At 38.3% G+C, this 18570-nt stretch overlaps 1 protein-coding gene across 2 annotated transcripts; it reads left to right on the plus strand.

The window, feature by feature from the left end:
• Positions 1–347: 347 nt before the first annotated feature.
• On the plus strand, positions 348–17208 carry rfx6 (regulatory factor X, 6). 2 transcript variants are annotated; one of them, XM_085382314.1, is made up of 20 exons: positions 348–706; positions 4107–4266; positions 5068–5191; positions 5491–5552; positions 5678–5755; positions 6064–6091; positions 6391–6498; positions 6639–6716; positions 6797–6910; positions 7471–7520; positions 8225–8384; positions 8484–8628; positions 8779–8888; positions 9468–9585; positions 10704–10826; positions 11216–11419; positions 12584–12893; positions 13049–13413; positions 14826–15029; positions 16415–17208. In XM_085382314.1, exons 1-20 carry the CDS (start codon positions 550–552, stop codon positions 16591–16593), a joined length of 2877 nt encoding a protein of 958 aa, XP_085238440.1. In that variant the 5' UTR covers positions 348–549; the 3' UTR covers positions 16594–17208. The 2 variants fall into 2 exon arrangements, with proteins under 2 accessions (XP_085238440.1, XP_085238441.1); XM_085382315.1 differs by having other exon boundaries at positions 14829–15029.
• The last annotated feature ends 1362 nt before the right edge of the window (positions 17209–18570 follow it).

The following is an 18570-nucleotide window of genomic DNA, read 5'->3' on the forward strand; positions in this document are numbered from 1 at the left end:
CTAGAAGTTTATGCAGATTTTTTTTATTTGAGAATAGAAGCTTTAAATTAACTCTGCTAGTGCCACACAGTTACATTCATTTCAAGATTCAGCTTTCAGACAAATGAAGATCAGATGAATTGAATTGAGTGTGACTTAAACCCACATGTTTTATGTGTATTTAACCCCGTATAAAGGGCCAGCTGACTGTGGGAGGTAAGGTAGATGGATGGACAGATGGATGAGGGTTTTTCTGTTAATCATTAATAAAGTGGATTAGCCCCAGTCTTCTGTAAATATGATGAATGCATCCACGGCTTCATTAGCTCTGCCTTCTCACAGCGCTGCTTTATTACACTGAGGTTGCACAGAGAAAGCCTGGGCGTTTTTCTCCACTTTTTTACCTGAAACTCTGGACATGGTCTCTCTGATCGATCTCATCTCTTTCTGGACTTGTGTGATGGAGGGAATAGCACACAGCGCTTAAGGATTTATTTGGTGTCTGAGGATTTTTTCACACAGCAGACTAACTTCACTTTTTTCTTTTACTTCTTTTCTTTTTCTTACACAATGCCGATGAAACGCAGCAGTGAAAGTTCAACCAGAGATGGCGTGTTTCTTATTCGCTCTTTAACCAGAACATTGTGCAACTCGCCAAAGGAAACATGCTCAGACTTTAACGGGCAGACGCACTTTCATCAGGAGGACGACTGTGGGATTAAATCAGGTAACAGAGCAGCCACGTTCAGTTAATGCTGGAGGTTCAAACTGTTTATCCTTGATTTTATGTAAAATTTCTCAGGTTTTTTTGTTTTCTTTATATGCTTCAATCAGAATCTTTACGCATGTTCCTTTTGACTCATTTTCACTTCAGCTCTGGTAAAACACACTCTCTTGTGTTTGGTTACTTTACAAACTTCTCAGGCCCACACATTATTATATGTGTTCACATGTAATAATGATGATAACAACAAAAGGAAAAGAGGATATAGTAAAACCGAGGGAATGTAATTAAGGAATTAAGCTCAACAACAATCATCTGCAGCAGTCTTTTCCCATTATTTTCATTTTGCACAGACTAGATATGAACTTTTCTTCTGGTTTTACAGAGTTCAACAGAATTTTCTGACTCAGGATGAATATCCTGAGTCAAAAAACAAGTCACCTTTATTTACTTCTGAGATTTCGGGTTTAGCAGATGTGAAAAATCAGGTGAACTCAAGCAGAAAGCCTCAGATATTAAGATAAAACAAAACAGACACATTGAAGTTAAAGTAGAGATCCAATTAAACAGCAGGAAAACAAACCAACAAAAGACAAACAGCAAGAAATGGAAATAATACCCAACATAATGGAGAGATGATAACCAGAAAACAAAAAAGACTTAAATAAAAGCATCTGAAAGGCAACATCACATTATAATGGAGTGAGAAAGTTTATAATAAAAATTAGCTTTAAAAAGTGATTTTTTAATAATTTAGATTTTTATTTTCCCAAACCTTGTCAAGCAGGTTATTTCAGAATATAGAGTTCTTCATGGAAATGAACATGGAAATCTTGACTGTGGGACAGCTGGAAGGGTTTTACCTGAGAATCTGCGGTTTATACAGTATTTGGTTTCTGATATCCACCTTGAGTTCGGACCTATGTGTGCTTTAAATAGTAGAAAATTAAAAGCATATGAACGATGCAATAGTGTCTTCTATAGCCACCACGAACAAGAACTAAAACATTCTGAGGTTGGAGGTGTGAGAGAAGAGGTTGCTGTCAAGCCTTGAGATAGAAGAAAGAAAAGAAAGAAATTAACAGATTTTATTCTAGAGATTATTTTTGGAGGAATCAAACCTGGACAACTGTTTTCATGTGTGTTCAAGGATAAGATGAGTCAAACCAAACCTCTAAAATTTCTGTCAGCAGGCTGGGGCAGGGATAGCTCAGTAGGTAAAGTGGTCGCCCCATGATCGGAAGGTCGGCGGTTCGAATCCACTTAACGGCTACCCTGAGGTACTCCTGAGCAAGGTACCGTCCCTACACACTGCTCCCCGGGCGCCTGCTTAGTGGGCTGCCCACTGCTTCACTGAGTGAATGGGTCAAATGCAGAGAAAAACAAGTAATTTCCCCATGGGGATCAATAAAGTATCCATTATTATTATTATTATTATATTCATTCACAAAGGGCCAAGGGAACTAACAGGCTTGGTGGGGTTGAAAACACTTAGGATTTTTGGGTAACCTAGGCTCTGTGTTGTCTTTGCATCAATGAAAAGAGAGGTTGTGATGCATAATTTGGTCGAATGAAATAATATAAATAGAGAATAAAACAGGACCTACAATTGAACCTTGCGGTACACCACAAGCTATGTGAAATTCAATTACAGACATTGTTTAACCAAAAAACTGTGTGATGTAAAATCCCTCTAAGAAAAGTGAATGAATCCTCTGTGCCTCCAAAAATAGTGCTTAAAACATACAGAACTATTTAGTGTGAGGATTAAAATGTATTTTTATTATGCTTTATTACTTAAATTTTTTTAACCAGTACTAGTCGTTTCACTTACTATATAGTGAACCATTGTTTTTCACTTTTCTTTAACCTCTACCTGCTTTCTATCATAAAACTCTGCTATCCAGTTTGGAGATGTTGTTGTATGAACTCCTAAAGCATCGTTCTAAACATAAACAGTGTCATCGTATCTAACATAACCTGCACTGTGTTGTTTTGACTGAGTACTCATACATTTGTTTTGGCTTTTTAAACAGTTTGCCTTGTTATGATTAGCTACAGTGATCATCTTCTTTCATTCTTTCTGTTTTCCGTCTTTACAGTTACAGTCTGGCATTAAAACTATTCAGGTTTGTTTCTTTTCTTCCTCTGGAGTGTCCTTTGTTCTTGCTTGTTGGGAAAAACATTCTTTAGAGAAAAAATCCTTCAAAAAGCAATTAAAACGTCCCCACTGAGCACAATAACAAGTCAAGATGCAGTTACAGTAAATGTCTTTGAAAGGCTGCTATGCTGCGCTTCAGAAAGTTAGTTTATTATTGGATTTGCTTTAAATTTCCTCATGTAATTTACAGTTTACTGTGTACACATCAGCGAACACATCATCTGAGAAATGATGACAGAAAATCACCTTCTTAAGGCTGGAAATAAGAAAACTGTCCTCATTCCCATCAAGAACCAGTGTGGATTTAAAAAAAAAGAGATTTTACAAGGAAAGCCTTGAAGCAAGGATAAGATGAAATGCTGGAACTGAAATAAATCATAGAATTGCATGAAAGATATTTCATTAGTGAAGAAAAGTAATAACTATGTTCAGACAACACCTCAGATATACAGGAAATCAACTGATTCAAGGTCCTGACAGTTAATAGTCACAGGATATTTTTACAGTGTTTTCATCCTTTAAGCTCGCTGTTAGGATGGACGAGGAGGTGGTGTTGGGCTCATTATAACCCATATGGAAAAGATATATATATAAATCTTATAAAGTTTGTATCTGTCTTGTGTGTATGAAAAGCATACAAGAGTGAAAACAGATATAAGATCCCTTGAAAAATTATATAATGAAACTTGTTTTGGATACTTACTAAAACAATATATGAAAGTAATGAGAAAGTGTCCACTTTAATAAGTAAATCATATAAATTTTTACTATTTCTTTTCCATATGGGAAATTTTAACTTAAACTTAATTTTCTGCAGACTGAGATTAAATCTAACACAACTCTTTTTTTTTTTTTTTTACCTTTTATTTATTTATTGTTTTGTTTGGGGCATATTCAGATTTGTTAAACATTATAGCAGAGGACCAGACGATTTGCTGACCCATCTTCAGAATTGTTCTGCAACAATACCTACAGTAATAACGAATAAAATGAAGCTCTTACAAAGGGGAACAGAGTCGATGTGTTATTAAAAGACTAAATGCAAGACTAACTCAGTCCTTCTTATCAAACAGCTAAAACCTTAAAGTAAAAAAGATTCTGTAAATTTGTAATTAATCAAAATTAAAACCACTTTTTTATGTTCAGATATCTTATGTACTATGACTATAGTATACAGTATATGTAAATTATGGCATACATTTTTCACATTATGCCACTCTGCCCTGTATTTGTTTGTATCAGAAGCGGAGGAAAGTAATGAGACGCCGTCGTCTGAGGAAGATCAAGACCTGGTGGACTTGAACTCAGACCTGAGCATCAAACAGAGTATTCCTTCCTCCAGGAAGACCATCAGTCAGATCATCAAGGACAAGAAAAAACAGACCCAGCTCACACTGCAGTGGTAAGAGTATTAGTGACACACAGTATGAACACTAACTACCTGCTAGTGTTGGTTGTGGCCGTGTTTATCCCTCTATCTATCCCTCTCAGGGGTACCTCAGGGTAGCCGTTCAGTGGATTCAAACCACCGACCTTCTGATCATGGGGCGACCACTTTTACCTACTGAGCTATCTCTGTGGGTCTGAGCAGTAGAATATAAGATGCATAATAACAAACAGCACTTATTTGGATGATAAAAATATCTCCTTTATATGGAGTAAACAGCGCAGGGCCTAAAGCTGATCCCTGTGCTTTATAAAAATAACATTATAAAACATGATACTTGATATAAACATAATCTTACATATTCCCAGTTTCTCACATGTACACAATTCTTGTTTGATTCAAATAATTTTCCTTTGGGGTGATTTTTTTTTCCAAAACCAAAAAGTAAGAAAAAGGTTCAGTAAGACATCAGAAGAAATTAACAAGTCAGAAAATAAATTCCTCATGAAAAGATTTACTATTATTTGCAATGCACTAAAACAGCCATCAGGAGTGGTATTAGTACTCTTACTTTTTCCATTCTACATGCGTCATATTCAATTCTTCCTGCTCTTTTGACTTTTTTTTCATGCACTATTTTCTTATAGGTCCCAATAAAGCTGTACTTTTTGTTCAGTGTATCTGGATCTAACATTTTAGATTACTGTTTTTTTCCTCTTTGTTATTGAGCCAGAGGTTTATTTGAATATGCTGCAATCAGTGAACGTTTCAAGCGTTGTTCTGATAACTCTATGAGAGAGATTTTGTGTGTGACAGGCTGGAGGAGAATTACATAGTGTGTGAAGGAGTGTGTCTGCCTCGATGCATCCTCTATGCCCACTATCTGGACTTCTGCAGGAAAGAGAAGCTGGAGCCGGCCTGTGCTGCTACATTTGGAAAGGTGTGAGGTGTATTCTCATTTATTCTCTTCATGTGTTTTATGCACTGTTTAGTTAAAGATACAATAAGATTTTATGTGTCTTTAAAAAAACTTAGAAGTCCCAGTTTTTACTTACTAAACCTTAAAGGCACCTTATTACAAACTTTACACATCCGGTTTATACACATTACATGTATTTTAAAGTCACTGTAGACTGTTGATTGATTTAATGAATTACAACATTAAAATCTGACATAAAAACAGTAGTTTTGTGAAAATGAACTTGTGATTGATCTTACCAAAAGATTTCACCTTCTCAGACAATCCGACAGAAGTTTCCTCTCCTGACAACAAGAAGACTCGGCACCAGAGGACACTCCAAGTAATGCAACATTCACCTTCTAATGCGACACACAATGAATAAATAATACAACACAACATAACAGCATTTCCTTCAATAAAGGTTTGGTTAGTTTTTGACATTATTACCTATTTTATTTTTTAAAGATATCATTACTATGGAATCGGCATCAAAGAGAGCAGCGCTTACTATCACTCTGTTTATTCTGGAAAAGGTTTGACCAGGTACCTTTAAAAGCTTCTCACCAATTTCCTTATTCCAACAATCACGTACTGTTTTCTTTACATCTACAGAAGCTTTCATTTCCTTACATTACCTGATTTTTCCACCAGTTTACTGTGTCCATTATTATTCTATTAGGAGATTCTGAATAATGTATAAATAAGATCATCTCTGAATGTCAAATAATACCGTTGTTATGTTTGCATTTATTGTTTTGTTCGTATTTTATTTGATCAAATTCACACTTTTCTGAATTTTGAAAAAACTTCCATCTGAATGTAAAATTCAAATACTTCTGCTTTGATGACAGGTTTTCAGGGAGCAAGCTCAAAAATGAGGTAATATTCACTTTTAATTTCAATTATTGAAAATCCATTCCAACATATTACACAGGAATTTAGAGGAATTTGTCATTTTTATTATGACAAACTAAACAGAAATAAATCAGAAATATAAGTTTTATTAATTTAGGCTTCATTAAACGTCTTAAGCTCTGTGACAGAACTGCTGTGAGTTCACTGAACTCATTAAAGTAGTTTTATAAAGCAACATCACTGACATATTAGTAAATTCATAGTTTCAAATCACAATAAAAACTTTTCAGTAAATGTAATATCTTCTGTAATGTATTTTGCAGGGTGGCTTCACCAGGAAATACTCTTTGAGCTCTAAAACTGGAACGCTGCTCCCAGACTTCCCCAGCGCCCAGCATCTTCTCCTGCAAGGAAACATTTCCAGAGAAAAGGTTTGCTGATGAATCGCTTTCTATAAAATGGTATAGCACACGTAATTATGTAATTACCCCCAACAATATAGAGTATTCCAGTTAAAGTAGTTGATTTGGTTACTGTTTCAAGTCTGGTAACTTAATTTTTTATTCTTCAGGTGGACACTCTGATTATGATGTATAAAACACACTGCCAGTGCATCCTGGATAATGCCATAAATGTCAATTTTGAGGAGGTTTGTTTAAATGACTTCAAATATATAAATTTAAACATGACTTCAAGCTGAGTAAGCTCTTCGAATAATCTTTCTTTCAGATCCAGAATTTTCTGCTCCATTTCTGGCAGGGAATGCCGGACCATCTGTTGCCGCTGCTGGAAAACCCCGTTATAGTCGACATCTTCTGTGTCTGTGACTCCATTCTCTATAAGGTTGTAATAAAAACTCTCTTTTTTATTTTGACAGTTTATTATTTGTGAAAGCCGGAACGTTTCTCAAGCATTTCAAAAGTATTGATTTTGCTTATTTACTATAACATAGTTCTTTTTTCTTGGACTCTATTAGAGTAGCTTAGCATGAGTTAAAATCATACTGTTTGAACATTTTTTACTAAACTTTAATGCAGCCCCCCAGTTCCTTGTGTCTAAAACAAGCTGGTTTAGTTCTTTTGTCTTGATTTTGGATCTTGATGCAAACCTAATTACTAGAACTTTGGCCATGTTTAACACGAGAGCCCTTTGCTGTAGCAATATTTATATGTCTGCACATATGAACACCGTAATATGTCCACTTTAAGCTTATTGTGTCTGCTCCAGTATAAGATGTAGAAATTGACCTGCGCAAATTTTAAAATTCAATATCAGTTTGGTAAATTAATAACAATGACGTGGAAAAAAAAGTCTCATTAACATCCCTGAGCAAGAAGGAGTCTTCTATAAACATTGAAATCGTCTCCTCTTGTTCTCATGTAATTTGTCTTTTGTTCTCTCAGGTTTTAACAGATGTTCTGATTCCTGCCACAATGCAGGAAATGCCTGAAAGGTTTGTAACTTCCGCTGTGCTTATAATGTTCATCTGATGTACTTTTGAAAAACAAGCAAACAAACAAGGACTTGTAATATTTTTATAAAATGCAAAATAATGTAAAATGATGCAAAAATAATTCAAAATGGATTCATTGGTCATCCACGGTCACCACTTCATGAAAATTGCATCATATATAAGTATGGACATGTGCATGTATATGTGTAAATATATGTATATTTAGTGGGTATGGATGTATGTGTATTTGTACGTGTGTGCATGTACATGTCTATACTTATAGATATCTATTGCTTACATGGTAATACTAGAAGTATAATAGTTGAAATTTATTACTTGCATACTTCCACAAACCTTATATACACATATACTGTGTATGCGTGTACATAGAACCTCAGCTACTGTTGTATATATTGTATTGTATATTATCTTATTTATTTTGTATTTCTTGACTTTATATTCTTGGTTTACTCTTTGTATTCTTCTTCTAGCTGTACCTGAGCTGTGGTAAAGCACAAATTTCCCCTGTGTGGGATCAGTGAAGTCTTATCTTATCTTAAACTTTCCTCAAGACAGCCTGGATCCTAAAAATAAACTTTTTTAAACTGTAGAGACACGGGATGTAGCTGTTACATTTTAAAATAGTCCGACAGAGATTTTTAAAAATCAGCAAATCTACACATTGAGGATGTTTCTGTTTCCAGTCTGTTGGCAGATATCCGCAACTTTGCCAAACACTGGGAGCACTGGCTGGCCTCCTCACTGGAAAACCTCCCCGAATGTCTCGCAGCCAAGAAGCTTCCCATAGCACGCCGCTTTGTTTCATCCTTGAAGAGACAGACTTCATTCCTACACCTGGCACAGGTATAACATTATACAACCAAAGACAGTGTACACCAGCATCTTAAAACAAGCATGCTAAAAACTTCTGGAGGTTTTTATTTTCTCTTTCTGTTAATCCAGATAGCACGCCCGGCGCTTTTCGACCAGGCTGTAGTGACCAGTATGGTGCTGGATATCGACAATGTGGATCTTAGCAGCATTAGCTCGCAGCCTCTTCTCAGCGTAACCGCTAATGGAGATCAGGACCCGGATATCTACTCTGAGTGTAAGATTCAAGCACAGCATCAGCCTCATATTTAAAATGATTTGTACTTTTGTACAGTTTCTGTTGTTCCAGTGAAAAATGAGAACCTTCTGTTAGGAATAACTTTTCTCTTCCTGTTCTCTCCTTTCTTTATTTCCTTTGTTTGCCTAGATGACTCTATTACAGTCTTTCAGGAGCTGAAGGAGCTGCTGAGAAAAAACGCCACAGTGGAGTCCTTCATCGAGTGGCTGGACTCTGTGGTGGAGCATAAAGTCATCAAGGTAAAAGCTGTTCACCTGAGTGTCCCTGTATTTGTGTGGATACCAAAGACTGCATTTCAAAGAAGAATATAGCCATTGTGACATCACTCTTTGGTTAGTGAGGTCAAGTTGTGAAGCCTTGAGCATTTTTACATTGCCATTTTTGTGATTTGAAAACAGTCATGACAGGCGAGCAGTAGTTGCTACTGTACTGTCATTAGGCCCAAGGTAAACGGAAGAGTTTGCAGGAGTTTAAAAAGGAGTTTTATCCTCCTCCTGGACATGAATAGACATCAGAATTTTAAAAAATGAACATTACGATTTGTTTGTTAAGACTCCAAACCAACTGTTTACATCATGAATTCCCCTAGATAGTCTTTACTGCAGTCTTAGATAATGATACCAGAAGGCCATTTTCCCATAAACTTTTTGAAACCACAGGATGCGCTCCCTGCTGGCACAAAGACCACCAGGGAAGTGTTCAAGGCACTTCCTAATTAACTTGTCAAACCAGGACGCCATGTCCATCTTTTATATACTGCCTTGTGGTCCTGCCATGAAACCAGAGGATTTTTTTTTCTCTCTTTATGTTTCGATCAGCCTGGTAAACAGAGCGGCCGGTCAGTGAAGAAGCGCGCTCAGGATTTCCTCCTCAGGTGGAGTTTCTTTGGTGCCAGAGTGATGCACACGCTCACACTCAACAATGCTTCTAGCTTTGGTAAGAACATCCGAGAAGTTCGCTCACACCTTATAGTTAAATTAAAATGACAGTGAGTGTAAATTTCACAGCAAGGGGATGAGGAAGCTTTACAGATGCTCTCCTCTGCAGACACACACCAGGGTGTACAAAAAAAAGACCCAAAGTCTGAGCTTTTAACCACCAGGGTTATTTGTACATATGCTGATCTCTTTATTATAAGCTTTTTGCCATGTTTAATATGAGTAGCCACCTTTTTTTATTAGTATATACAGGACTGTGCAAAAGTTTTGAGACATTTCTTTATTTCTTTATGTTTTTCTTGGAAAAATGTTCAGGTAAGAGGAATGGGCTGAAAATGAGTGAAAAAGCAGCCAATGTCCAAAGAAAAACGTTGAGGCATCTTCAGAAAGTCTGGAGAACTGTTGCTCAAGCTTAACTGCTACTTAAAAATTCCCCTAGAAAACCGTCTACGTCCTTGGAAGCAAAATATAAAGGAATGAGAAATGACTCAAGAGTTTTGCACAGTTGTATTTATGCGAGGAAATAAGGAAAAGCTTTAATAGGTCCTGTTAAATGTCCTTTGTTGTTTGCATATCGCTCATGATATTTGTAATATTTGTAATATTTGTGCTGCTCAGATATGAATTTGCCACTGCTTTCTTGTCCATTAGTGAATCTACGCGCACACACACACACACACACACACACACACACACACACACACACACACACACACACACACACACACACACACACACACACACACACACACAGGTCTACTACAAGCTAGCTCTGAGCAGATTGCTACAATAGCATCATAAATTGTAATGGCCAGACTTGCCTTGATTACACACAGTCTTATCTGTAGGTTGTGTGCTCTCTGTTTAAACACTGTGCAGGGGTGTGTGTGTGCGCGCGTGTGTGTGAATAAACACTGACCATTTGGTAGTTCGTTCTCCCTCTCTGTTTTAAAGTCCAGCTGAATCTGTGACTCTGCAGGTCAAACAGAGAGCAGATTGATTTTAAAGATCACACAGCAGATAGAGAAAAAGCATGACGCAGGCACTCAGCTGAAGTCGCAGAGCTTTTGGACTGTGGTATATTTGTAGATACATAAAGTGTTTGTGTTGCAACAGGTTCCTTCCATCTGATCAGGATGCTGTTGGACGAGTACATCCTGTTGGCTCTGGAGACTCAGTTCAACAACGACAAAGAGCAGGACCTTCAGAACCTGCTGGACAAATACATGAAAAATGCAGGTATCAAGCATCATTTCAGCTGCTCAGAGATCCATAATTAACTCAAATTGACTGCAGGTCCACTACTGTTTAAAGAGCGTAATTATTATGGATGTAGTAAATAGATGAATCGAAACCTGGATGTAGATAAAAAACAAACAAACCTGGGGTTACCAGCTTTTTATGCAGGACGCCCTACAGTGCAGCAAAAATAGAATTAATATATGTTTTAGTACATTAATAATGAATTTACATGTATTAATGTGTGATAAAATAAAATTAGAGAGTAACAAGGAAGTTTCTAACCTCAGATATCTTATGTTTTAGTTTCATGACCCATGTGCGGTGTAATACATTTAAACACCCAGATTATTATCAGAGGTTCCTCATGTTATTCACATCACTTTCAGATGCCAGTAAAGCGGCGTTCATGGCCTCGCCCAGTTCCTGCTTCCTGGCAAATCGCAGCAAGGCCACTGCTGCCACGGACCAGCCGGTAAAGAACGAGTCTCTGGGAGAACACGCCTACATGTCTCTGTCCACCAATCAGCAAAGCCTGGAGGGAAAAACTGTCATCTATCAGGGGACTGAAACCTCTGGCTTCACAGTTTCTGGTAAAAGAAAAGACATTTCGGATTTTCTGTCACATTAAAAAAACGTTTTCTACTATCATATAAAATATGTTTTAATCTGTGGTCTTTTGGGTTAATCAAAAAACAATAATCAGCGATACAATACGAACTGTAATCAAAAGGTTTGACAGCTTCATGTCTAAAAAACAGGAATCATACGTAATTTAAATTTGGCTGCTCTTCCCTTCAGGGACATCTGCTATCATTAGGTCTTCTGTAAATCCTCAAATGAGCAGAAGTTTAGGCTTTTTGGGTACATTTCGATGGATAAATAATGAAAGTGCTAAAGTAAACTAGAACGGTTGTACTTAATTACGGACAATTACAAATACAAAATTATTTATATAGTGAAAATAAAGCAGATGTCATATCAGGTGTCCCCCAAAATTATCAGCCCACTGATGTACTAGTGCAGCGGTCCCCAACCTTTTTTGCGCCACGGACCGGTTTGTGCCAGACAATATTTTCACGGACCGGCCTTTAAGGTGTGGCGGATAAATACAACAAAATAAAACTAGTACCGGTACCGAAAAAAAAAAAGATTTATTCATAACACACGTGAAAAAAACGATAACAAAATAACGCTGAAAACCAATAAAAACCCTGAAAACCATACATTTCACATCCGAGTCTCACTCTCGTGGCCCGGTACCAAATGACTCACGGACCGGTACCGGGGTTTGGGGACCGCTGTACTAGTGTGTCCTGCACTGCTGCTCAGTTGAATAAAACAATGTTTTAACAGGTCCGTGTAAACAAGCTCACCTCTAACTTGAGGTATGTTTAGGGAAGCATGCACTCATCGTAAAAATGCTGAAAAGTCTTGATGGTGATGCTGAACAAAAGTGCAATCTATCATAAGCTTAGCTTTTTTCTGAGTAGCACTCTTCTCCACCAGATGAGCTAATGCAACATCCAGCCCTCAGACACACAGGGTTATGATAGATAACCAAGGTTCAGGGTTGTTGTCACTTTAATGTGTTAGAAGCTTGTGATGTTATTGTAAAGGTTACATAACAAAGCCTCTCGGTCTTAACTCTGAGTTCTTTGTTTCATTACCAAAAGCTTTTAAAACTCCTGTAAACCATGTCTGATGTTGGTTTCTTTAGGCCTCTAAGTGTCGTATCCCTCTTCATCCACAATCAGGTCCTCAGATGGACTTCTCTCAGGTCAGCGGCCCCCTCATGACCCCCCCAATCTCTCCAGCGGGATTAGTTCACAGAGGTTCTGTCATCAATCAGGGGCCCATGGCAGGAAGGCCCCTGATGTCCTCTTCTTCTTCCACCACCTGCTCCTCCTCTTCTTCCTCCTGCCTTTCATCTCTCAGTGCTATGACCCAGCCCAGCCCCTGCTCTTCATACACGGAGACCCTGTACCATTGTTTACCTCAAACCACCTCCGGTTATTTTCCTCCAGCCAGCGCCTCCTCAACCCCAAACTACCAAGCTGCTCTCAGGTAGGTTCTTTCATTTTATTTGGTATTTTGCGTTTTATTTATTTACCTGCATTGGAACAAATCTGATAATTACCATTGAGTCATGAGCTACAACAAACTTTTATTGACAGTTCTGTTTAAACTTTCTGCCAAAATAATTTTAATTTGTGTTCCAGGCCTCAGAATCAGTGTCTGGCTTCGGTTCAGTCTCAAGCTTCATCTCTTGCCTGTCACCTGTCTCGGTACCCCTCTTTTAACGACCAGCACCTGAATAAAAACGTGTTCTACAATCATCAACCTGCTCCTGTCCATCACTCATCCGGCAGCACTAACTGCTCCCTGGCACCCTATGCTTCTGCAGTCCGGCCCTCATCTGCCTACACTTCAGGTTCAGATCCAGCTCACAGTGAACAGGGACTTGACCCTCAGGTTGCAGCCCAGATTCTGGATTCAGCTGAGGGGTTTGGCTTTGTGGAGACTGGACTGAACCTTCCTGGTGGTGGATGTCAGGCACAGACGTATTCTGTCACAGGACCAAGCGGTAAGGATTCCCAAACTGTGGCCTCGTCTAAATGCCTTTAAACACCGGTTGCATAAAATCCCTGCAAATGTTTTATATGTAAGTTTTTTTTAGGGCAGATTTTCTGCAAAATGCAGCACGGTCATGCTTTTATATTCAGCCCTATGATGCTCATTTAAGTTCTATACAGTGCTGGCATGATACCAGTGTTGAAAATAGCAATTTTGCAGATCGCTGATGCTGGTACCTGACTTAAGGTCCTCATAAACTGCAATGCCTTGAATATAATGTCTGAGCATCTTAAGCGTCTGAGGTCAAAGTCATCATTGGTGACTACTATGATCCTAATCCTATCTCTAACAATACAGGCTTAGAATGTGTGTGTATTTTGGCAATTAGTGTTCAAAGAAAATAATCATACTAACTGACATCAAAAGCTATTTTTTCCTGAAAAAATTTGCTCTTCTCCAAAGTACAGGGGAACCACCTATGATGACAGATGCTTGTTTTATGCTTGAGTGCGAACCACCGACTGCCTGTCTACCTGCAGAGTGTTTGTAGATGAAGGCAGTGCGCAAAGTGTGTGGTACAAGCAGTCTGTGGGCTACTCTTGATTGTGCTGCTCTTGGTCCTTCACCTAGCTGTGGAGAAGAGCCACATTATAACATACAAAGAGCTGAGGTGAAACTGAGTGTCAAAAACAGTGAAAAATGTCCACTGCTGTATTTAAAAAAAATCTTTGATGTTTTTTGGCTCCTCTCCCACCTCTGGTGAACTGTCCTATGCCAGCCCACTTGTCAACCAAGCAGCATTTGATGGATGCATACATCATCCCTGTCCAGCTATTTGCAGATGAGATTTTAAAGGGCTGCACATTTGTGGTGGGTGAAAGCCCCTCTCTGTTTGCTGTCCACATAGAAAAGCATATGCAGATGGACACATTTGCAGGACTTTTATGCCTCAGAGAGTTTAATAAAAAATCTGTGATTGATTTGATCTTCAGAAACCAGATATGAAAGAATCCAGTATAAAATTTCTATTTATGGATATCGGTCTCTGACTGATAAAGACTAAGCATACTTGTTATAAATTCAGTCTGCACAGAGTGAAAGGGTTTAGATATTTTGTGAATCAACTGTAAATTTGATTTCTTCCACTCAGATCTTTCTGGCTTCATGAGCATCCCTGATGCCAAAGTTTGGAACCAGTGTTTTATGTACAATGATTTTAATGTGTTTAAATGAACTGTAATAACTGTTGTGCACAATAACACCAGATGTCTCAATGTGGGGGATGATGGTGACTACAATTGTAGTGGATCTTTTTAAATGCACCATCAAGGGAAGCACACCCAATTTTCTGCACAGTAAAAAAGTTTAAAAAAAAGGTTCTTACCAAACTGTACATCATTGGAAAACACTTTTCTCTTTCAGCAGGTTATTATGGGAACAGCAGTTACCTGGAGAGCCAGCGCATGACATCACTGGTTGACCAGCATGTGTCTGTCATCAGCAGCGTTAGCAGTTTGCGTCCTTTCCCTTCGACGTACTCCGAAGTCCACGATCCACTCAACATCTTGGACGAGCCAGGAAGGAAACCGGCAGGAGCCTTTTACAGTGAGGCAGAAAACGGAGCAGGTGAGCACAGAGGAGTAATGGGAGCAGTTTTGCAGGATGGGGAGTAGGCTCATAGGGATACACCATTGGAGACATCTGAGGGTTTTCTTTTGTTACTGTGAGCTGCTAGAGGAGCTACAAAAAAAAAAAAAAAAAAAACCCATATAAAACATATAACAAGGTTAGTGTATGTTCAAATCATCTCTGTGAACCACAAGCTCAGACGTCAGCCTGCTCTAAATGCTCTGTTTCAGACGGGGTTTTTTCTATCACTGGAACATCATGATTTTAGTGACGGTGAATCTCCTTTATATGGTCACCTCAGGCTCACAACAGCCACCCACCTGCTGTTCAAAGCCTCTGCTGGGAAGAAGCTGAAGCAGCTCAGACAGAGGATAAACCGAAGGAATACACTAAGACCCAGGATAAACTAAATAAGGATGATTTTTAACTGTCTAAAATAATATCAAGCTAAAAATGTGCAGAGGTCCACTTTAACTTGAAACGACTTGGGAGGATTAACGTAACTCATAATTCGCTAGATAAACACAAATAAAGTGCACAGAAAAGTAAAATATACATGTCATGCACAGTTCAGCTGCACCGTTGTACTTCATGAATATAAGTCCACTTCCACTTCCACGTCAGGGTGGGTTTGTTGGAAGATGTGCACAGCAGTGTTTGACAGCAGTTTAGCATAAACATAAAACTCTGTTAGACTGGTATAGCAGTGATTCTCTATGGATTCTCCCCATTCACCATCTCATAGATTTGGAAGCTTGGTTAAACGTCACTGGCTGAAACAATGTTAGTGTATCACCAAGGAAACTGTGCTATTTGTTAGCAACATGATAGCTTAGTAGTGGTTAGGTGTGTTAACTCACAACAAGAGGACACTAGTTAGAGTTCTGCTGTGTGGAGTTTATAGCTCCAGTTTCTCCTGACACTGAAAAACAAGCTAAGTTAATGCTGTGCATGATTGGATAAAGAAAGCTTTGGTTTGTTTTTTCACTCCTGATCTCCATACGTGACAAAGTTGTTAATGTGACTCGTCTTAGTGTTGCCATAAATTGGCTACATCATGGCACCAACAGACAAAGACAAACCGTGAGATGCCAGCAGCTTTAACAAAACAGCAGTAATTGACTTTCTGTTAATGAGAGCAGGCTGGATTCTTCTCATGACCCCACTGGTGGTCGTAAAGGTACTGCAAGGGATTTAAATCATGTGTTCTTTTTGATCCAGAGGAAACCATTTAAATGGCCATCAGACATTGAAAGAAAAGCTCTGAAGCGCAAAAGAAATTTTCATACGAGCAAAAACAATCCATGAAGACACAAAGAAAGAAGGATTCATCTTCATATCCTGTGTAAGAAACTGAAACACGTCTGCTGTCTTTTCCTCAGATCACTCCCTCTCCTCGTCGGGATCTGCCCCCTGCATGTTTGGACTTCCCTCTCAGTTCACCTCGCAGGAATCTTTGCTTTCTCAGCAGCGTGTGACGGCATCCTCTGAGGTCCAGGACCTGGTGTCTTCGCTGCCCCCCATCAACACTGTGTTCATGGGGACAGGAGGAGTGCAATGATGGATCCATCATCCATGGAGCGACGTATGTGCCAGTACTGCTGTGTAGGATGGTTTGGTTTATAAAAAAGCAACAAGCTCAGTGGGCTGACAAAGGGTAACGACATGTAAGATTCTACTAAATTCACTACAGCAAACACCCAAGCTGCAAGGTACAGTATGAATCTTCACTCAGCCACCAGGACACTCCAGCTTGCAGTGCTGATGAAAAACAGTTGACCTCTGATAACAGTTTTATCAGGAAGCCAGCCTTTGATACCTATGCTAACATAAAGATATTTATATTTAACAAGAATCTTATTTAAATATATTTAAATACACGCAGACTGTGCTATCCACCTCGAAACAGTTGTTTCTTCTTCATCCACAACTGTGTTTTTTAATTGGTAATTTTTCCAGATTGGAAATAACAGCAAACACTGCTTTTGTTCCTTCAGTGTTTTTTCTGTGTGCAAGAAGTTGTAAATAAAGCTTTGGAAAATGGAACAGTTTACTTTCCACTGACTACACAGCAAGTGAAAAACACCTGGTCTGCCCTGACTTATAATTCATCAGTCTAGACTTAAAAATGTGAAACATTTCTGCTGTTATCACTGTTTTTTTTGTTTTTTGTTTTTTTTAACAATACTCCTACCAGTCATTTAGAGCTAAAGGCTGTTGCCTTGGTAATGGAATTTTTTATGCACCAAGTTTTCTCATTGCCTTATTGTTCTTTTAAACTTTAAACAAATCAAAATTTTACATTTTGAAGAAGAATTAAAATCATACTATGAGAGCAAGGTTTGGAAAGGTCAGATTCTTCTAATTATGACTGTAAGCCTCATTTCAAATAATAGAAATAATAACAGCTCTTAAGGTGAAAGGTCTATCTCATGGAACATAAATATTAATATTTATTTATTTTGTCTGACGCCTAAATAAACTTTAAACATAGTCTGAGCTTATATCTGATTAAAGATGAACATAGGGTACTGACAGGCAAAGTAAATACCGTCATAAGCGTGTGTATGCTAAGTGCAAGCTTAGCAAAGTCTTATATATTTCAGAATCAGAATACTTTATTGATCCCTGGGGGAAATTATTTTTTGTTACAGTGCTCCATTATAAACCAACATAAACCAACATTGACAAGACAGACAATACGCTAACTAAGAATATATATATATATATATATATATTCAAAGGAGCTTGCAAAGAAAAAATATATATATTGTACTATGTCACTCAGTCACTTTAAATGTGATCTAACCAGTGTTCGTGTGTTAACACAGATATTTATGCATGTTTTAAAAAACCAACATTTGCAGGTTGATTAATCCTCAAGGGAACAAGAAAATGTGTGCATCCAATTTTCAGTCCAGAATTGATCGGCTCGGGACCCTGAATACTTTTGCAAAACTCCAGGACACGTGTGTAATAACTGCTGTGATGTTCCAATCTGGTGGACTGAATGCACAGCTGTCATTGTAATTCTTCACTTAAATGTTACTTTTTTGGCTGCATGTTTATTTATTTGCTGTAATAATGGGAACACTGAACAGAACAGATCAGGGAACACTTTGTGCTCTTGTTTGCCTCTGCAGCAGATTGACACCCACTCAACAATAGACCCCAATAGAGTCCTTATCTGCTCTTATTCAAAGACCCTGTGTCAGACCATTTAACACATGACTCTTTAACAGACGAACTCAGAGATTAAAGGACGGAAGCACAATTGAAGACTGCGGCTCGACGATGGGAGCTTTCTATTTGTAATTATTTGCTTACTCTGAGGGACAATGCAGGCAGATACAACTCAGATAAAAATATTTACTGAAAGGTTATGAGACACACAAAGACACACAGAGAGATGAGTGAAGAGGGAAGGCTGGTGGAGGATGTTTGTAAGTATACTGCCAATGGTGAACTCAGTAAAACAGGGTCTACTGCCTGCTCTTCAGGTTGCACGCTGGGGTCCAGATGGGATGTAATAAAATCT

The sequence above is a fragment of the Rhamphochromis longiceps genome, linkage group LG15 (assembly GCF_057381845.1).
Source record: "Rhamphochromis longiceps isolate RC_006_pf linkage group LG15, R_longiceps_female_GT1.1, whole genome shotgun sequence".
In the NCBI taxonomy this organism is placed as follows: Eukaryota; Metazoa; Chordata; class Actinopteri; order Cichliformes; family Cichlidae; genus Rhamphochromis; species Rhamphochromis longiceps.